At 43.0% G+C, this 20,684-nt stretch overlaps 1 protein-coding gene across 4 annotated transcripts in view; it reads left to right on the forward strand.

The window, feature by feature from the left end:
• Positions 1–6,505: 6,505 nt before the first annotated feature.
• The window catches only part of LOC138969571 (complement C1q-like protein 3), a 32,901-nt gene continuing 18,722 nt past the window's right edge, over positions 6,506–20,684 (forward strand). Inside the window, exons 1-3 of one of the 4 annotated variants that reach the window (XM_070342413.1) lie at positions 6,506–7,534; positions 15,685–15,917; positions 17,180–17,361. In XM_070342413.1, coding sequence (XP_070198514.1) covers positions 15,704–15,917; positions 17,180–17,361 — 396 coding nt within the window. In that variant the 5' untranslated portion in view covers positions 6,506–7,534; positions 15,685–15,703. Of the gene's footprint in view, positions 7,535–13,941; positions 14,094–15,681; positions 15,918–17,179; positions 17,362–20,684 lie in introns of those variants that run through there. The other 3 variants (XM_070342411.1, XM_070342410.1, XM_070342412.1) reach the window with 3 other exon arrangements.

The raw sequence follows: 20,684 nt of genomic DNA on the forward strand, positions 1-20,684 counted from the left end.
AAAGAATGTAATGCAATACTATTTTTTAATCAGGTTGAATTTATAATTTCAAGCAACATTTTATTTACCTAATCAGTAAAATAAAATGTTAGGAATCCAATATACCAGACCGGTTCCAAGATTGCTGGGGGAAAAAAAATTCAACAAATTTTATTTGAAAAATGCGGCGCCACAGTGCGGCCGCATTTTTGTTAGGATGGATATGACGTCATAAAAGGCATTTATCGGAAAAAAAGGGAAAAACGGAAGAAGTCATATTGTTAAGTGTCATGAAGATCTGCTGTGTAATTTTCAGTAAATCGCTGGCCACACACAAACACAAACACACACACTATCACCTCGTCTCGATTCCTGGTGTACTCTAAATTGGGTACATCACGAAGCGTCCCGGTACCGAAGCGTCCCGGTACCGAAGCGTCCCGGTGCCGAAGCGTCCCGGTACCGAAGCGTCCCGGTGCCGAAGCGTCCCGGTACCGAAGCGTCCCGGTGCCGAAGCGTCCCGGTACCAGTCACCACGCACATCCTCGGCTCGCATGCCAATGTATTATATAGCAAAGGGAATGCCTGTAATTCACACAGAGCAATCACTTGGTCTTAAACGTGCACAAGACAAAAACATTCATACTGGTGGAGCGAGCCAGTCTGAAGAGTACTCGGGTCCAGCGCGAGCGTTCTTTATTACCCAAATGAACCCAAACAAACCCAAATTAACCCAAATGATACAATTTAAAAGTCGGAGGCAGAACTGAAAAGACTTTTTCCGAAGTTCACGCTTAAATGAAGCCAGAAAGCGTGTGTGATAACAGACATATCCCTCTTGTGAACGGAAGCCTACGGACTTTTCCCCCGAACTTGTACACACGGGTACAGTATTTCCAAATTGGTGTGTTGTGAGTACAGATCTAAAGTAAAGTTGGGGAAAAGTTGGACAAAAAGTGATTTTTTTTTTACCGAAAGCAAATCAAGGTCTGTGCAAAATTAAAAAAATCAGTGAAGTCAAGGTCAAATCAAGGTCAAGATTAAATTTAAAAAAAATAAATATGGTTAGTCAAGTCAAGGTCAAATCAAGGTCAACAAGGGCGGATCTGGGGGGGTTACACGGGTTACGTAAACCCCCCCCCCCCCCCCCACACCCCCAAAAAAGAGGTAATTTATTGGCTCAGGATGCATCAGATAGCTCTATTTTGCTTCTTTGGATAAAAAAAATTTCCGGGGGGGCATGCCCCCGGACCCCCCTGGAGGCTTAGGCGCCTTCGGCGCCGTCAACTTGTATCTTCGCAGTCATTTTGTAACCCCCCCCCCCCCTCCAAAGTGAATTGATCCGCCCTTGGACTCAAGGTTTAAAAAAACCAAACACTCTAAGTCCTGTGACGCGTTATAGTGGGACGCTTTGGTACCGGGACGCTTTGGTACCGGGACGCTTCGGTACCGGGACGCTTTGGTACCGGGACGCTTCGGTACCGGGACGCTTTGGTACCGGGACGCTTCGGGGTGTCCCCCTCTAAATTTCATAACCTTTTAGAATATTATTGGAAATACATATCATGCAATCCTTATTGTATCGTATACAGTCACTGGCCCTTCCCCTTCTTTGCCTTGACTAATCAATTGTATGGGTCATAGTAACCTGTGAGGGCGTAAAACATAAAATAGTCTGTCAGGCTCACTTGGCAGTAGTGATGATCGCTTGTCACGCACGCACATCATATACCAAATGGACCGTTGACGAAGATAAATCGCTGAGACTATGCGATTCAAAACAACACAGGCATACTTTGAACTTTTTGCAAGGCACGGCTGCTTCAAAAACACATTTTTGACTCACGTGCGAAGCAAAAGTGAGTCTATATGACTAAGTGCCAAAAGGTGCGCACGAAAAGCGGACAAAGGGGCTAAAAAATAAAAGTTGACAAACACGACTGATATTGTGATTTTTGTTAAGACAACAGATGCTGGAACCCAATTACGAAAAGAAAAGATAAATTTACCCAAATGATTTTACAAATAACGATAATTTTGTTCGTTATATCATTCAAAACGGCACTGAGTCATAGCATTAAGGTTATCTCGCACGTTTTTAAAGCTAGGGCTTTGAAACTTGGCACACAACCAAAGTATAATGACCTCCAGGTATGGTGCACATCACATTAAACAACATTGAATTTCAAGGTCACAGCGAGGTTACATTTCCTTTGCAAACTGGAAAATTGTCGTTGTCACGCCTTACATGTTTTAATACTAGATCAGTTAGACTTTACATACTTCACATACTTTCAGCATTTTTATAAAACCTCATTAAAAGTGACCTGCTGGTTAATCTTTGTCAAAGTTCAAGGTCACAGCGGGGTCACATCTGGTCCAAATGTGGAATATTTTCAATTTATTCAGCGCGTTTATAGCACGAGCTTTGAAAATACACACAGTTCTAGTGTATAATGTTCACACACGATTAAAGTCTGGTTGAAAAAGTCAAGGTCACAGCAGGGTCGCGTTGAGGTCAAACATATACATTTTTCAATGAGGTTTTCTCATATGTTTTTGAAGCTAGGGCCTTGAAACTTGGCACACTACGCAAGTTAAATTAAACCTCATCAAATTCCAAGGTCACAGTAAGGTTAAAGATCCTTTAAGGATATTTTCTAAAAAAGGTGACCGCCTGGTTAATGTTTGTCAAATTTCAAGGTCACAGCAGTGCCATCTGGCTTAAACTTTGAAAAATTGTCAATTTCTTCAACTAGTTTTATAGTGTTTGAAGTCATTCACACATGATGAAAGTCTGGTTGATAAGATCAAACGTCAAGGTCGCAGCGGGGTCGCATTGAAGTCAGACACATACAATTGTCATTTTCACGAACGCCTTTTAAGCAACACCTTTGAAACTTCACACATTCCAAAGTTTTGATGTTGTTTGGTTATAATCAAAGTGTGGTCAATTTCCATGATTGAGAGCATTCAGAGGGGTCAAGTTGAGGTCACACAAAAGAGATTAAATTGTCGACACAACAGATGAGACTGGCTACCACTGTTTATTTTAATACACTTTTATGCAAATTTTAAATTGTGTTCAACCATATACACCAAACTCACCCAAACTCCTGAAACATCCAAGAAAAGGAAAAATGTGTCCAAGCAAGGAAAAACGCCATTTCTTCAAAGGCTGGAATAACTACAGAGGCAGCCGCGTCATTACACACAATGCAATTACGTCATACATCATACATTTCTATGAGTCATGTTGAATGGAATGGTGGCATGTGCCTCTATTCTAGCTAACAACAAAGCTGAAAAAATGAATATTATCTGTTTGTTTTGTTTGTTTTACCCGTACGAGACCTTTCTGTGACCTTGACATGTGACAAGGATCTACCTTAACTTCTTTAAGTCGGAGTTGAGAGTTGTGTGATGTTTGAAGGCTCTCCCTTTAAAAACAACTGAGATAATGATGCATTTTCGTGTTTTTGATTTGCCCATGTGACCTTGAGATTCGACAAAGGTCAACAAGACTTTAACCGTGTATGGAGGCTATTAAGCCCAAAAATGTGAACTTTCAAGGTTCTTGCTTTGAAAAACTCTGAGAAAAAGGTTATGTTTTTTTTTTTTACCCACACGAGACCCTGCTATGACCTTCACATTTCTCAAGGATCAACCTTGAATTCTCCATGTTGAACAATCATTAAGCAAAAGCGTTGTTTGAAGTTTGAAGGTTCTAGCTTCAAAAATCTCTGAAAAAATATGTTTCATCCGTTTTCTGAACCACATGTGACCCAGCCGTGACCTTGAAATCTGACAAGGGTCAACAAGACTTTTACCATGCATGGGGGCGATTAAACCCCAAATGTGTGTGAAGTTTCAAGGTTTCAACTTAAAAAACGTCTGAGAAAAATATACATTTTCCTTTTTGGACAATGTGTTGCACGCAAGACAACACGACAAACGCTCGTGTTATCATTCTTTTACTTTAAGGTCGACTTGCGTGCCCGCTCTTTCGCTAATCTCAATTAAAATTCATCTTAGAAGTTCGGTTTTATTACGCTTTTAATTAAGAAGATTAAACTAAGACAACAAATAGTTAGTTTTACCCATTAAACTCGATAAGGTAGTGACATTTTATGTTGAACGCAAGAAGGTGTCGCACGCAAGATCTGAAAAGATGTTGACGACATAATTTCAACACTTGATAGCGCAATCGTGGTTCGTGATTTCTTCACAAATTTTGAACACAGAATGTGTCACGTGGTTCCGTAAATGAAGTAGATCTTTGTACATGTAAATTTTGTTTTTAAAAGAAAATAACCGTTAATTACCGAACATTTTGTCGCACGCAAGATATGACGAAATTTTCAAATCGTTTTCAAAAATGCTGTTCAAAAGTTCTGCAGTCTTTGCTGGATTACTTGAAAGACAGCAGTTTGATACACCGTTATCGCTTGACGTGTCGACATCAATTCCAGAGTTTTTGAAAAAGAAATTTAGTAAATATCTGCGATTGAAAAATGTATGCCGTGATGACGAATCATCTTGCGTGCGACACCTTAAAATTCGGTTATCGAAAAAAAAAATTCTCTCGAGATTTAGATTTGACGTTTGGTCTCGTCTGTAAAGCGATGTTTCAGGCATTCAATCAAACTAAATGCAATTCATTTGTGCTTCTTGTTATTTTTCTGTGGCATATTCAAAACACGAGGTATCACGATGTCCTTTTTCAGATGGCCGGTTTTGGCGTTATTTTTGACTTTAAACAAAGATAACTTCAAAACCGTTCAAGTCAGACACACGAAATTATGTCCACTATCTCTTCGCACATTCATCCACACACACACCAATTTTCAGCAGACACACGTTTTTAGAAACATTTTTATTGTAAAACAAAGTCGTCTTCTGTTCTGTGAGCACCTTTTGGCACTTATATGTACTCATCCGAGTCGTCCGTCCGTCCGGCCGTCCCGCCGTCCGGCCGTCCGGAAAACTTTAACGTTGGATATTTCTTGGACACTATTCAGTCTATCAGTACCAAATTTGGCAAGATGGTGTATGATGACAAGGCCCCAAAAAACATACATAGCATCTTGACCTTGCTTCAAGGTCAAGGTCGCAGGGGCCATAAATGTTGTTCAAAAACCAGCTATTTTTCACATTTTTCCCATTTTCTCTGAAGTTTTTGAGATTTAATACCTCACCTATATATGATATATAGGGCAAAGTAAGCCCCATCTTTTGATACCAGTTTGGTTTACCTTGCTTCAAGGTCAAGGTCACAGGAGCTCTTCAAAGTTGGATTGTATACATATTTTGAAGTGACCTTGACCCTGAACTATGGAAGATAACTGTTTCAAACTTAAAAATTATGTGGGGCACATGTTATGCTTTCATCATGAGACACATTTGGTCACATATGATCAAGGTCAAGGTCACTTTGACCCTTATGAAATGTGACCAAAATAAGGTAGTGAACCACTAAAAGTGACCATATCTCATGGTAGAAAGAGCCAATAAGCACCATTGTACTTCCTATGTCTTGAATTAACAGCTTTGTGTTGCATGACCTTGGATGACCTTGACCTTGGACATGTATTTTGGTAGGAAAAATGTGTAAAGCAGTTCTTAGTGTATGATGTCATTGCTAGGTTTAGCTGAAGGTCAAGGTCATGTAAAGGTCAAGGTCAAGCATGTGAGTCGTATGGGCTTTGCCCTTCTTGTTCTCTTATGTGTGTACATGGCTATCCAGTTTACGCCGGTGGCTGCATGTACATTTTGTGGACGTAAAGTGAACTCACGCACACCTAACCACACATTGAAATCTACACACACACACACATAACACATCACACACATCATCACACACATCATCACACATCCGCACATAGATAACAACCCACGTACACTTAATTACATGTCCAGTATCAACTAGAAATGTATACTTCATCGATTTAAGATTTGAATAAAACACACACACACACACACACACACACACACACACACACACACACACACACACACACACACACAACGCATGTATTTGGTCGTACCAGAATCTGAGTTAGGACTGAATGTTGTTTAAACTGCTTGTTAACGAGCCCAAAGTGGTCAATACGCTTGATTGAACACAGACATGGACGCTCTTCAGTCAGTTGAGCTCAGTCATGCTTCAAGGTACTGAACTTGTCAAATCCAGGTGCACGGAGCCCCTGGGGCTTTTAGTCATACCTCAGGCAGCTATCCGTTAGAAGAACTACCAAGTTTCATAGAGTCAAGAACTGCGATTTTTTTTACGAATTAATTTCGTACTCAGACCCGGCTGGTCTTGACCTATTTTTGGATCTAAATTTAGATCAGGTAGATCACCACATCATGCACAAAAAGACACGTCACTAGCAAACTATGTCAGACGTCATCATGAGTTTGTGTAAAACAAAATGGAGGCCGGAATCATTCAGTTGAATCGAACTCCGACCAAACAGCACGTAATAACTAGGTTAATTTATGCACTCGCGTGAAGAAGAAACTGTCGAGCTTCAAAGATGTCGTCGTTGGGTAGTTTTGGGTTTGTTTTACTACCTTAGGAGGATTTTTGAACTGTAAATGCACTCAGCTGCAACAAAAACGCAAAACGAAGACTGTGAGCTGCACTGACCCACTGTGCCTTTCAGGCTCGCTCCCCGCGGGTTAGGGGGAGTCTCATATTGGTTGGGACCAGAAAGAATTTGCCCGATGCTCCCCAGCATGTCGTAAGAGGCGACTAACGGATTCTGTTTCTCCTTTTACCCTTGTTAAGTGTTTCTTGTATAGAATATAGTCAATTTTTGCAAAGATTTTAGTCAAGCAGTATGTAAGAAATGTTTAAGTCCTTTGTACTGGAAACTTGCATTCTCTCAGTAAGGTAATAATATATTGTACTATGTTGCAAGCCCCTGGAGCAAATTTTTGATTAGTGCTTTTGTGAACAAGAAACAATTGACAAGTGGCTCTATCCCATCTCCCCCCTTCCCCCGTCGCGATATAACCTTCGTGGTTGAACTGAAACGACGTTAAACACCAAATAAAGAAAGAAGAAAGCTTCAGGCTCAACCAGCGCGGTGTGGCCGCGACTATGCCCGACCTTGGGATTCAAGCCAGAGATTCTGTTCAAGCCTTGATTTGAAGCACGCTACTGAAAACACACCAAGCCGACTAACACACACACGGGTGTAACGTTCACTCACAAATCCTTACCGCCGTCACATGTTTCGTGACAAGGGGCGAGGGTACACAGGTACTCGAAATTTGATCGGTTGAGTTATAATCAAGGCGTGTACCTTTGCTGTTGATGTGATTGTATGAGGGGTAAGATTGCTGACGAGTTAGCAAGTGAACCCTTGTGATAATCATCTAGTGGTGTCGTTGATAACAACTTGAGTTTCGATAATCGATAATTTAGTCAATCTTTGTGCCATTTGTGAAACAGAGAAAGGACCGTTTCGCTCTGTGTAACCGAAATACTGATACTTTGTGTCGACCGAACACCAACCTGGAGAGTGACACGAGGCATTCATGACAGGTTAGTATCAACTCAATCTGTCAGTATGGAGTGTGGAAAACTGCACAGCTGTTTTCAAAAATAAATAGCTTGCTTGTCTTCTTCTTCTGTCGTCATCTTCTTCTTCTTCTTCTAAGTTCTTGGGCTTCCCCTTCTGTGTACACTCGAATTCATCATGAGTTGACTCTTGCATAAACAGCTGTTTTGTACCCCGCCTTTCAGGCAGCTGTACTCCGGTTTCGAGGGGTAAGTTTGTCTGTAAAGTGGTCTACGGTGTAGCGATGTCAGCTTTCCGCCTCCGTCACCTTTCCGACTCGATATGACTCGAGACTGAAATGTTGTTTCCTGGTCAAATTAAAGATGTAAACTTATTTAAAGACGAAAAGCATGTCAATTTCTTGCATGTGAATGGATGTCACCCAAAATTCGATTTCTTCGAAAACGTCTACCGAATGGCTACTTCCCCTGAATGAGCCATGGAAACTTTTTAGGATGAATCAAATTTCTAAGTTTAAATACAAAAATTGGTTGGACAAATTTGACCCCATGAATGTAAAGTACCCAAGGTCGATCGTCAATACCATGGGTGGGGTTTTGTTGAGTGTTGAGTTTATACAAGATCAACGAGGCCGAATCGGAAAGGTGAGAGTGGCGGAAAGCTGGCATCGTTACACCCGCGTAGTTAGGTCATCGCGCCTTGGTGCTGCCTCGTTATCTATAGTGTGTGTGTGTGTGTGTGTGCGTGTGTGTATGTGTGTGTGTGTATGTGTGTGTGTGTGTGTGTGTGTGTGTGTGTGTGTGTGTGGTCTGTGTGTATGTGTGTTTGGTCTGTGTGTGAGTGTGTGTTTGTGCATTAGTGTGTATGTGTTGTCTATGTCAGTATGTGTGTGCGTCAGTCAGTGTGCGTGTATGTGTGATCTGTGTGTGTAGATCTGTGTATGTGTGTGCGTGTGTGGTCTGTGTGTTTGTATGTGTGTGTGTGTGTGTGTGTGTGTGTGTGCAGGGTTTAGCTTGGAAGAAAAAGACAATGGGACAATTGTCCCCCTCAACCATGATTCTGATGGAACATTACATAGTCGAAGGCAAAACGCACAAAGCAGGCAAGGCGGTCCGAAAATGCTTTTGTCGAAAGATGCAAAATAGTGCTATTTAGTGCCATATCAGATGGATGATATGAGAATTTGTCAGTGTATCCGGTTAGTGTGTATGTGTGTGTGTGTGTGTGTGTGTGTGTGTGTGTGCGTGTGTTTGTCTATGTTTCGATCGATGATATCGCTTCTGTTGACAGTTGACACAGAGGTAATCGCGCAAGCACACATAGTTCTCAGAATTGGTTGAATACTAATGAATTACATTTTAAAAGCAAATCACATTTTACAAACTCGCGAGTTGCTTGGCTTGGCGCGCATTTTTGCCACTAGCTCATTCCGAACATTGTACTCCCGTGAAAAGTGTGCATGGCATGGGGTGGCGCAGTGGTACGTAATCTCAGTGCGCCCTTTGACGCACTGAAGGCAATTCCAATGGGACATTTTGAGATGCTATGCGCCAGTGCTGCAAGGCGCACTAGTAAATGAAACCCTGCACTGTGTGTGTGTGTGTGTGTGTATATAATTATGTGTTTGTGCGTGCGTTCGTGCGTGCATGTAAATGCCAGCGTACGTGCGTGCGTGTACGTGCGTGCTTGCGTACGTGTGTACGCGCGTGCATGTGCGCGCGCGCGCGTGTGTGTGTGTGTTGGTGTGACACACATGTTACAGTCCAACTTTGAGTCAGGCTGTCGATAGCTTGCCTGTAGACACCTCGCCCTAAGTCAATACACAGCCGCTATGAAAGGAGCAGTCAGCACACCTGACGAAGGCACAGGCTGACAAGTGCGAGGGGCAATAGGGTATCGACACACTCCAAACAGGCTGACAAGTGCGAGGGGCAATAGGGTATCCACACACTCCAAACAATAGTTATAGTGATGGGGATACACTTGACCTCCCTACACAACCAACTTAAAGCTGGAATGTAAGCGTGTATTTGTGTGTGTGTGTGTGTGTGTGTGTGTGTGTGTGTGTGTGCGTGCGTGCGTGCACACGCTGTTGCAAGTGTACATCGTCGTGAGCTCTGATGAGAAGGGGCGATTAATAAGTGTTCCTTATCATTATCATTATCATTATCATTATCATTATTATTATCATTATCCTTATCCTTATTATTATCATTAACTTTATCATTATCTTTATCATTATCATTATGTTATGTGATGCAAAGCACGGCCTTCAAAGACTAAGCCTCTCCTACGTCAGGAAAAAGGACATTTCAGTCAACAGATAACCTGTAAACCTAAACGCGTTGCAGATAACGAGGAGTTGAGCCACGGTTGGGGAACTGTTCCGCACCATATTAGTTGGGATCGACTGTGTTTCAGTTGTGATTAGTCGCACCTGCCACCTGCTTCTGTTCACATGCACTCAACTAAAACACACTCGGGGTTTCTTATTTCGAGTGGTTTGGTTGGATTATTTGTTTTCGTTCAACCCACACGCACGGGTGGGTAACTGTTCCGCATCATTTTGGTTGAGATCTACCGTGTTCGGGTTGTGATGAGTCGCTATTTTCCAGTTGCTCTGGATCGCGCGCGAAATTAGGTTCGTCGACCAGAACTGCCTGACAATACCTGGCGTAAAAACACTAAAAGAAAACCACTAAAACATGCACTTTCGTCAGATTGTGAGTGCTTGTTGATCATTTAGACCCCCGAAACTCATATCCGCATCATTTTAGGTTAGTCCAACCATCCAGTGACGTGATACAGAATACAGAATACACAGAGTAACTTGAAAAATAGTGACTAATCACAACCGGCACACGGTCGATCCCAACCAAAATGGCGCGGAACAGTTCCCCACCCGTGTGTGTGTACGTGTGTGTATTGAACGACTAAAAAAAACTCAATCCAACCAAACCTCTCAAAATAAGAAACGTTTAGTGTGTTTTAGTTGAGTGCATGCGAACAGAAGCAGGTGACATATGCACAAAGCCGGCGAGGTAACATCTTGCATGCGAGATTCATCGACGATATTGATATTGGGCCTAAGCTCAGTATTTGTACCATAAGTGCAAACGTTCCAATAACCTACAGTTCTTGTTTTTGTTTTTTGCTTCTGCAGACAAAAATGAGAACAAAAGACAGACAACTCTGACTTGTCTCTCCTCGCCTGTACGGCTACTTGTATAAAACACAAGACAGACAACTCTGACTTGTCTCTCCTCGCCTGTACGGCTACTTGTATAAAACACAAGACAGACAACTCTGACATGTCTCTCCTCGCCTGTACGGCTACTTGTATAAAACACAAGACAGACAACTCTGACATGTCTCTCCTCGCCTGTACGGCTACTTGTATAAAACACAAGACAGACAACTCTGACATGTCTCTCCTCGCCTGTACGGCTACTTGTATAAAACACAAGACAGACAACTCTGACATGTCTCTCCTCGCCTGTACGGATACTTGTATAAAACACAAGACAGACAACTCTGACATGTCTCTCCTCGCCTGTACGGCTACTTGTATAAAACACAAGACAGACAACTCTGACTTGTCTCTCCTCGCCTGTACGGCTACTTGTATAAAACACAAGACAGACAACTCTGACTTGTCTCTCCTCGCCTGTACGGCTACTTGTATAAAACACAAGACAGACAACTCTGACATGTCTCTCCTCGCCTGTACGGCTACTTGTATAAAACACAAGACAGACAACTCTGACATGTCTCTCCTCGCCTGTACGGCTACTTGTATAAAACACAAGACAGACAACTCTGACATGTCTCTCCTCGCCTGTACGGCTACTTGTATAAAACACAAGACAGACAACTCTGACATGTCTCTCCTCGCCTGTACGGCTACTTGTATAAAACACAAGACAGACAACTCTGACATGTCTCTCCTCGCCTGTACGGCTACTTGTATAAAACACAAGACAGACAACTCTTGACATGTCTCTCCTCGCCTGTACGGCTACTTGTATAAAACACAAGACAGACAACTCTGACATGTCTCTCCTCGCCTGTACGGCTACTTGTATAAAACACAAGACAGACAACTCTGACATGTCTCTCCTCGCCTGTACGGCTACTTGTATAAAACACAAGACAGACAACTCTTGACATGTCTCTCCTCGCCTGTACGGCTACTTGTATAAAACACAAGACAGACAACTCTTGACATGTCTCTCCTCGCCTGTACGGCTACTTGTATAAAACACAAGACAGACAACTCTGACATGTCTCTCCTCGCCTGTACGGCTACTTGTATAAAACACAAGACAGACAACTCTGACATGTCTCTCCTCGCCTGTACGGCTACTTGTATAAAACACAAGACAGACAACTCTGACATGTCTCTCCTCGCCTGTACGGCTACTTGTATAAAACACAAGACAGACAACTCTGACATGTCTCTCCTCGCCTGTACGGCTACTTGTATAAAACACAAGACAGACAACTCTGACATGTCTCTCCTCGCCTGTACGGCTACTTGTATAAAACACAAGACAGACAACTCTGACATGTCTCTCCTCGCCTGTACGGCTACTTGTATAAAACACAAGACAGACAACTCTGACATGTCTCTCCTCGCCTGTACGGCTACTTGTATAAAACACAAGACAGACAACTCTTGACATGTCTCTCCTCGCCTGTACGGCTACTTGTATAAAACACAAGACAGACAACTCTGACATGTCTCTCCTCGCCTGTACGGCTACTTGTATAAAACACAAGACAGACAACTCTGACATGTCTCTCCTCGCCTGTACGGCTACTTGTATAAAACACAAGACAGACAACTCTTGACATGTCTCTCCTCGCCTGTACGGCTACTTGTATAAAACACAAGACAGACAACTCTTGACATGTCTCTCCTCGCCTGTACGGCTACTTGTATAAAACACAAGACAGACAACTCTGACATGTCTCTCCTCGCCTGTACGGCTACTTGTATAAAACACAAGACAGACAACTCTGACATGTCTCTCCTCGCCTGTACGGCTACTTGTATAAAACACAAGACAGACAACTCTGACATGTCTCTCCTCGCCTGTACGGCTACTTGTATAAAACACAAGACAGACAACTCTGACATGTCTCTCCTCGCCTGTACGGCTACTTGTATAAAACAAAAGACAGACAACTCTTGACATGTCTCTCCTCGCCTGTACGGCTACTTGTATAAAACACAAGACAGACAACTCTTGACATGTCTCTCCTCGCCTGTACGGCTACTTGTATAAAACAAAAGACAGACAACTCTTGACATGTCTCTCCTCGCCTGTACGGCTACTTGTATAAAACACAAGACAGACAACTCTTGACATGTCTCTCCTCGCCTGTACGGCTACTTGTATAAAACAAAAGACAGACAACTCTTGACATGTCTCTCCTCGCCTGTACGGCTACTTGTATAAAACACAAGACAGACAACTCTGACATGTCTCTCCTCGCCTGTACGGCTACTTGTATAAAACACAAGACAGACAACTCTGACTTGTCTCTCCTCGCCTGTACGGCTACTTGTATAAAACACAAGACAGACAACTCTGACATGTCTCTCCTCGCCTGTACGGCTACTTGTATAAAACACAAGACAGACAACTCTGACTTGTCTCTCCTCGCCTGTACGGCTACTTGCATAAAACAAAAGTACATGTATATGGGAACGACATTTTTCTACCGGTAAATCAGCGGGAGAGACTGAGCCGCTTCGAGGGTAGAGGTACTAGGTGGTATGAACACTGAGCCGCTTCGAGGGTAGAGGTACTAGGTGGTATGAACACTGAGCCGCTTCGAGGGTAGAGGTACTAGGTGGTATGAACACTGGGCCCACTGTTCACCAGGAAACCGTGTTTGAAGATTGGGCCAGACCCTGTTCATGTGGCCCTGTTTGTGTTAACCGGGCATTTGTCATACTTTACCCGTTGTTGTGTGAACATACTGGTCAACAAATCGTCGGCCGGTCAGGTTTTGTACTTTACCCGTTGTTGTGTGAACATACTGGTCAACAAATCGTCGGCCGGTCAGGTTTTGTACTTTACCCGTTGTTGTGTGAACATACTGGTCAACAAATCGTCGGCCGGTCAGGTTTTGTACTTTACCCGTTGTTGTGTGAACATACTGGTCAACAAATCGTCGGCCGGTCAGGTTTTGTACTTTACCCGTTGTTGTGTGAACATACTGATCAACAAATCGTCGGCCGGTCAGGTTTTGTACTTTACCCGTTGTTGTGTGAACATACTGGTCAACAAATCGTCGGCCGGTCAGGTTTTGTACTTTACCCGTTGTTGTGTGAAAATACTGGTCAACAAATCGTCGGCCGGTCAGGTTTTGTATCAGACAGTATCGCTATGGCTACTGTTGTCTTATTTCGCCTTGGTTTGATTGATTTCTGTGATCAAGTGAACAGTTGTTTTGAGTGTGAGTGTATTCTTTTCGGTGATACGGCTGTAGATATAAAACAGCTAGTCCAATCACGAGTTGACTCTTGCATGGATGACTATTCAGGCAGCTGCACTTCGTTTTCAAGGGGTAAGCTTGTCTGTAAAGTGGTCACACCGTGTTTTGTCAGATGGTGTACATGCACGACGAGGACAACCAAGTTTGGACTGACCCAGCCATTATCGCAACAACACGTGTACTCTACACCAAAAGAAAGTGCACATTTTAAAGTGTACATGTTGCATTGACCTAAAATACATTTGAACAGTTGTGTGTGCTCTTAGTGTAGTTTGAGATTGTTTGACGGCGTCTCGAGAACTAGGCCTACATATCCAATCAACTTTGTTGTTGTTGTTTCATAACGATAGCTTCATATTGGTGTGTGTTGTTGTTTCATAACGATAGCTTCATATTGGTGTGTGTTGTTGTTTCATAACGATAGCTTCATATTGGTGTGTGTTGTTGTTTCATAACGATAGCTTCATATTGGTGTGTGTTGTTGTTTCATAACGATAGCTTCATTTTGGTGTGTGTGTTGTTGTTTCATAACGATAGCTTCATATTGGTGTGTGTGTTGTTGTTTCATAACGATAGCTTCATATTGGTGTGTGTTGTTGTTTCATAACGATAGCTTCATATTGGTGTGTGTTGTTGTTTCATAACGATAGCTTCATATTGGTGTGTGTGTTCCTTTGCTGGGGCCGGCGTGTGATTTCAAGGTCTAAGTTTCATTTAGTGAGCTGTCAGTAGGCTACGTGCTCAGTAATTCAAAGCTAACAAAACCTGCAACAGGTAGACTGCACATGAAAACTACATGCATAGTACATTTCACTTGTTTATAGTGTGTGCGTTTGCTTTAGTTGTTGGCAGAACTTATTTCCTGATGAAGCTGCAACAAATTACTTGCAATCACGCGTCTTCATTTTCAGAACTTTACTTGTCGGCGTTGGGGTTTAAGTAAAGGATACGTTTTGTCCTGCAGGAACTTGTTATTTGTTCTGAATAGGTATCAGACAAATGAAACGATAATCGTGATTTCGCCCCTTGTGTGTGTGTGTGTGTGTGTGTGTGTGTGTGTGTGTGTGTGTGTGTGTGTGTGTGTGTGTGTGTGTGTGTGTGTGTGTGCATGTGTGTTTCTATACAAGGGCTAACAAACAAACAAACAAACAAACGAATACACAAAGAAAAACAACAACATCGAAAACATAAACAAACGGGAACGGACACTCACAAATACAAACTCAAGTTTAAACCTTGCCAGCTGTTGAAAAGAAGTACGAGGGTTGATCAATAAATACTGACAGGTGTCCTGGTCAAAACATGTTTTACGTGTTCCTTTCACAGTGCTTTCAAGGACATGTGTGTGTGTGTGTGTGTGACCGTTTTAATCTGCTATGTTCACAGCCTACAACTCCCACGTACACTGTCATTTCTTTGTTCCTGAATTTTGAGCAAGAAGTTTGCTTGTATCACAAAATCTAACCTAATTTACCTGAACTGCAATGACATCGACTGTCAGAAAATAACGCCGACTTCCCATGCAGTGAATTTTATTTTAAAATTGAAATGCCACTCTGATGTTTGTTACAGCAGACGATTTTTATTATTTATTCTATTCTCAACATTTACTAGGCAAATCATATCCATTGACGTTACCTAAACTCTTTTATTTTTTGAGCAGGATGCAGTGAAAAGACACCATGAATCCAGTCGCCATCACTGTCGCGACCTTGACCCTGACCTTGACCTTGATCAGCCACGTGACCTGTTTTCCCTACCTGCATGGCGGATTACGCGCAGAAGACGGCATACCCCTGGACACTGTGGCGAGCGACCTGTCGGACAGACTGACCAAAATGACCGCTCAGCTACAGGCACAGGATGTTCTGATCACCGACCTCAAAACACGACTAGGTAGGGAGTCATCCGAAGTGGATAGAAATAGACGAACAGGATGTTGTGATCACCGACCTCAAAACACGACTAGGTAGGGAGTCATCCGAAGTGGATAGAAATAGACGAACAGGACGCTCTAGTCACCGACCTCAAAACACGACTAGGTAGGGAGTCATCCGAAGTGGATAGAAATAGACGAACAGGATAGTCAAAAGACAAAATCTGTAATAATCTAGTAGTCTAAGTGTAATAATCTAGTAGAAGTGTAATAATCTAGTAGTCTAAGTGTAATAATCTAGTAGTCTAAGTGTAATAATCTAGTAGTCTAAGTGTAATAATCTAGTAGTCTAAGTGTAATAATCTAGTAGTCTAAGTGTAATAATCTAGTAGTCTAAGTGTAATAATCTAGTAGTCTAAGTGTAATAATCTAGTAGTCTAAGTGTAATAATCTAGTAGTCTAAGTGTAATAATCTAGTAGTCTAAGTGTAATAATCTAGTAGTCTAAGTGTAATAATCTAGTAGTCTAAGTGTAATAATCTAGTAGTCTAAGTGTAATAATCTAGTAGTCTAAGTGTAATAATCTAGTAGTCTAAGTGTAATAATCTAGTAGTCTAAGTGTAATAATCTAGTAGTCTAAGTGTAATAATCTAGTAGTCTAAGTGTAATAATCTAGTAGTCTAAGTGTAATAATCTAGTAGTCTAAGTGTAATAATCTAGTAGTCTAAGTGTAATAATCTAGTAGTCTAAGTGTAATAATCTAGTAGTCTAAGTGTAATAATCTAGTAGTCTAAGTGTAATAATCTAGTAGTCTAAGTGTAATAATCTAATAGTCTAAGTGTAATAATCTAGTAGTCTAAGTGTAATAATCTAGTAGTCTAAGTGTAATAATCTAGTAGTCTAAGTGTAATAATCTAGTAGAAGTGTAATGCCTTTGGCATAGTCGTCAAGCATACCCCAAGCGACGGACAAATTGGCCGTCTCTCTCTCTGTCTCTCACACACACCCACACCCATTCTCTCTTTTCTCCCTCTTCTTCCTCTCTCTTTGCCACACACACACACACACACACACGTACACATACACGCACACACACGAAAACGCACGCTATATCCTTACCCCCCCCCCCCCCACTTGTCCTCAAGGAGACATAAAATACCCCTTTCAAAAGCAAAATGACAGCATCCGAGGGGCCCTGACTCCAGCTGTTGTCTTGACGGCCACGTTCTCTAGAGCTGACATCCGGGGTTCTTCCCTTAATTGTCTCCGTCTGTCCCCTGCAGCCAGCGTGCTGACTCCAGCCGTTGTCTTCACGGCCACGTTCTCCAGAGTTGACATCCGTGGGCTTGACGACCAGCAGGTGCTCAAGTTCGACAAGGTCCTCACCAACGTTGGCCAGGGTTACAGCCCGGACACAGGGCTCTTCACTGCCCCGGAGCATGGGACGTACATCTTCAACGTTCACGTGAGTTGGTGTGTGGACAGAGAATGAAGGGAATCGATTCAGACGCTGGTTATTGTTGCTTGTAAATGTTCATGAATGAAGCTTGTTAAACATGCTCTTCGCTGCACCACAGTCTGGCATTTACACCGTCAACGTTTATCATGTGAGTTGGGTTGTATTAGGAACAATGGTGTCAATTTTGGTATGAAAGTACAAGGTTGTTGGTGCATGTCAAGACAATAGCAATGGCTGGTGCTCTGGGTTGTGGCTATTGTGCATGTCAAGACAATAGCAATGGCTGGTGCTCTGGGTTGTGGCTATTGTGCATGTCAAGACAATAGCAATGGCTGGTGCTCTGGGTTGTGGCTATTGTGCATGTCAAGACAATAGCAATGGCTGGTGCTCTGGGTTGTGGCTATTGTGCATGTCAAGACAATAGCAATGGCTGGTGCTCTGGGTTGTGGCTATTGTGCATGTCAAGACAATAGCAATGGCTGGTGCTCTGGGTTGTGGCTATTGTGCATGTCAAGACAATAGCAATGGCTGGTGCTCTGGGTTGTGGCTATTGTGCATGTCAAGACAATAGCAATGGCTGGTGCTCTGGGTTGTGGCTATTGTGCATGTCAAGACAATAGCAATGGCTGGTGCTCTGGGTTGTGGCTATTGTGCATGTCTGCGAGCAGCGAATGGAGGAAATAGATTCACATGCTGGTTGCTACACGTTCATGAATGAAGCTTGTAAAACATGTTAATTTCACACTCGAGTATTTCAATCGTTCTGTAAAAATCGAACTGATCCGTGCATTGCTGAGAGTGTACAATGACGTATTTGAATTTCTCCGGGAGGAAATGTAATCCCCGTGATACAAACACGACAAACAAAGAGTGCATGCACTGACATGATGACAGAAGTATTGAAAGCCCCAGTCCGTCTCAAGCCCCAGTCCGTCTCAAGCCCCAGTCCGTCTCAAGCCCCAGTCCGTCTCAAGCCCCAGTCCGTCTCAAGCCCCAGTCCGTCTCAAGCCCCAGTCCGTCTCAAATGGTTTACAGAACGATTTAAATCTTCTCATGAAAAAAGCAGTTCTAACCTTATCGAACACACTTGCAATAGCATCTAATAGAATTAAATGACACAGTTCGTTTGAATGGCCGCGTAAACCACACACCTGTTGTCGTGGTTTATCTAACCCCTGAGCCATCGTGAACACTTTCCTTTTCTTCACACTTTAGTAGTCAGTTTGTGATTTCAATGCGACTCGCTGTATCTGCAATAGCACGTTATTGTGTACCTCTGAATCTTCTTCTCTTCTTGTCGTTTGCCTAAAGGGCGAGCACCATATCGATGTTCAGTTCTGTCTCCACGTGTCATGCTGGCAGATAATGCGTGATACAGTGATTTGTTCGAGAAGCGCCATGCAGGCTCCATACCTCCGTCTTCAGCCCTCTAGGATTTCTGTAGGGGTTGCCCCGCCCTTAGCTCCTGGCCCATATGTCCTACCCTGGGAGCACAGAGGGGATTGTTTCTCCGAGGATCCCACCCCGAAGCTAGAGGTTTTGCCGCGCCTCTTGCCCGCGTGATGAACCTGTCATAGGATACATAGGGTATTTGATGGAGGAAACAGAGCCACCTGTTGCCCCGCCCCTCTCCTGGGAGGATCACCGCCAGTTGGTCTGCGACTGCTTATTGGTCCAGGCATAGACTATTTGGTCTATGGTCCAGGTAAGCCTAGCTTATTTCGCAGCTAAGCCCTATATCTGTGGGCTATTCCCCTGTCCGCCACCTGGGGACGCACTTGGTTGGGGATGGTCGCCCCACTGAGAACCCCTCACGCTAGGTGTGGAGAGATTCAGCCTGTCCAAGAATCTAAAACGCAACAAACGGCTGAGAGTCACATGACCTGAGCGGTGGCGGTTGACCGTTCAAAGAAACTGGCGACATGCATAACATTCGTCTGCTACGAGAACCACGTTTTGCCGGACACACTTCCGGGCTATCTTTTTTTAAACTGTCAAAACTTCGAGTTGTACTGATCTTGTCTTGATGAAAAAAGAAATCTTTTATGATTTAAGAATGTTTGTGTAACAAGCTGTCAATTTATTATTTAGATTTTAAAAGTTAGGTCTAGCGCCAAAACGCGTCGTCCGATTGTTTGATCAGACAATCCGGCTGGCCAAGCAAAAATAAATTCTTTGAAAATTGCTCGCTCTTTACGTAGGGCACCTAGGATGTTCTCAAGCGGTGAGTGTTTAAACGAAAGGGTGTTTGAACTGTGTGTAAAAGCCTGACAGTGTCTGTGATGGTTTACGGGAGGCTGACTGTGCCTTTAAACACACACGCGAATGCAGACATACACAAGCGTGCTCGAAATGACAACACTAGAAACAGCAAATCGAATCCTCCCGAGGAGTATAATGACTTCATATTCTTGCCCGCTTAATAGTTTTATTGATATTTTGTTGGTTCTTTTTAAAGGACAATTGTATAAACTCATATCCTGTTTGTTTTCAATCTGATGACTGGAATAAAAGGAACTTTCTCTAACATGCAGACCCCCCCCCCCCCCTCTATTTGTTTTTGTTCTTGGTGCGCGCTAGTGCTTATTGTTCGTGTGTCAAACGCAACCTCGTCTACCCTTCAGCACAATATGCCTACAGGACCTTCATCAGCTCATAAATATTATAAGATGTTTGATGGGTTGTTGACAGACCAGCTTTTTTGTCGGTCCGAGGGGGAGCATATCGTCTTTTGTTTCATATTTATTGACCAAGGCCGAAGGCCGCGGTCAATAAATATGAAACAAAAGTCGATATGCCCCCCGAGGACCGACAAAAAAGCTGGTCTGGCAACAAACCATCAAACATCGTTTTTGTCATCATTTTGGTGGTTCAACATTAAGTGAAAAATCAACACAGGGAGCCATGGTTTGAAACGCGAGTTCTGTTATTATAATGCATGTTCGGGGCCCCAGCACGTTGTTCAAAGCTGGCGTGCGAAAGCAACTTACTGTGTGTGATTTGAGTTTATAATGTTGAGACAAGTATGTCAGGTTTGAGGATGCGAAGTTCTGTAGGTTCCGACTACAGAGTGGTGTGTGAAACCAACAGTAAGCGCCTTTGAGACGATAGTGCCCATATGTTGCATTCGAGCGATGGGTATTGGGATTGTCGTATTTCAAACGAGGTGATTTGCTTGCACAGTCAGCGTTGACCATCTCACAACAGATCTGTTATGTGGATTATCGTGCGACGTTCGAGTCGGGGGCAAGGAATCGCAGGAAGCAAAGATGAGTCTTTTTCCATTGTCACCTTTCTTTCCGGTTGTTGGTGCATATAATATTGTGCGG

This window comes from Littorina saxatilis, linkage group LG6, assembly GCF_037325665.1.
Source record: "Littorina saxatilis isolate snail1 linkage group LG6, US_GU_Lsax_2.0, whole genome shotgun sequence".
NCBI classification, from domain to species: Eukaryota; Metazoa; Mollusca; class Gastropoda; order Littorinimorpha; family Littorinidae; genus Littorina; species Littorina saxatilis.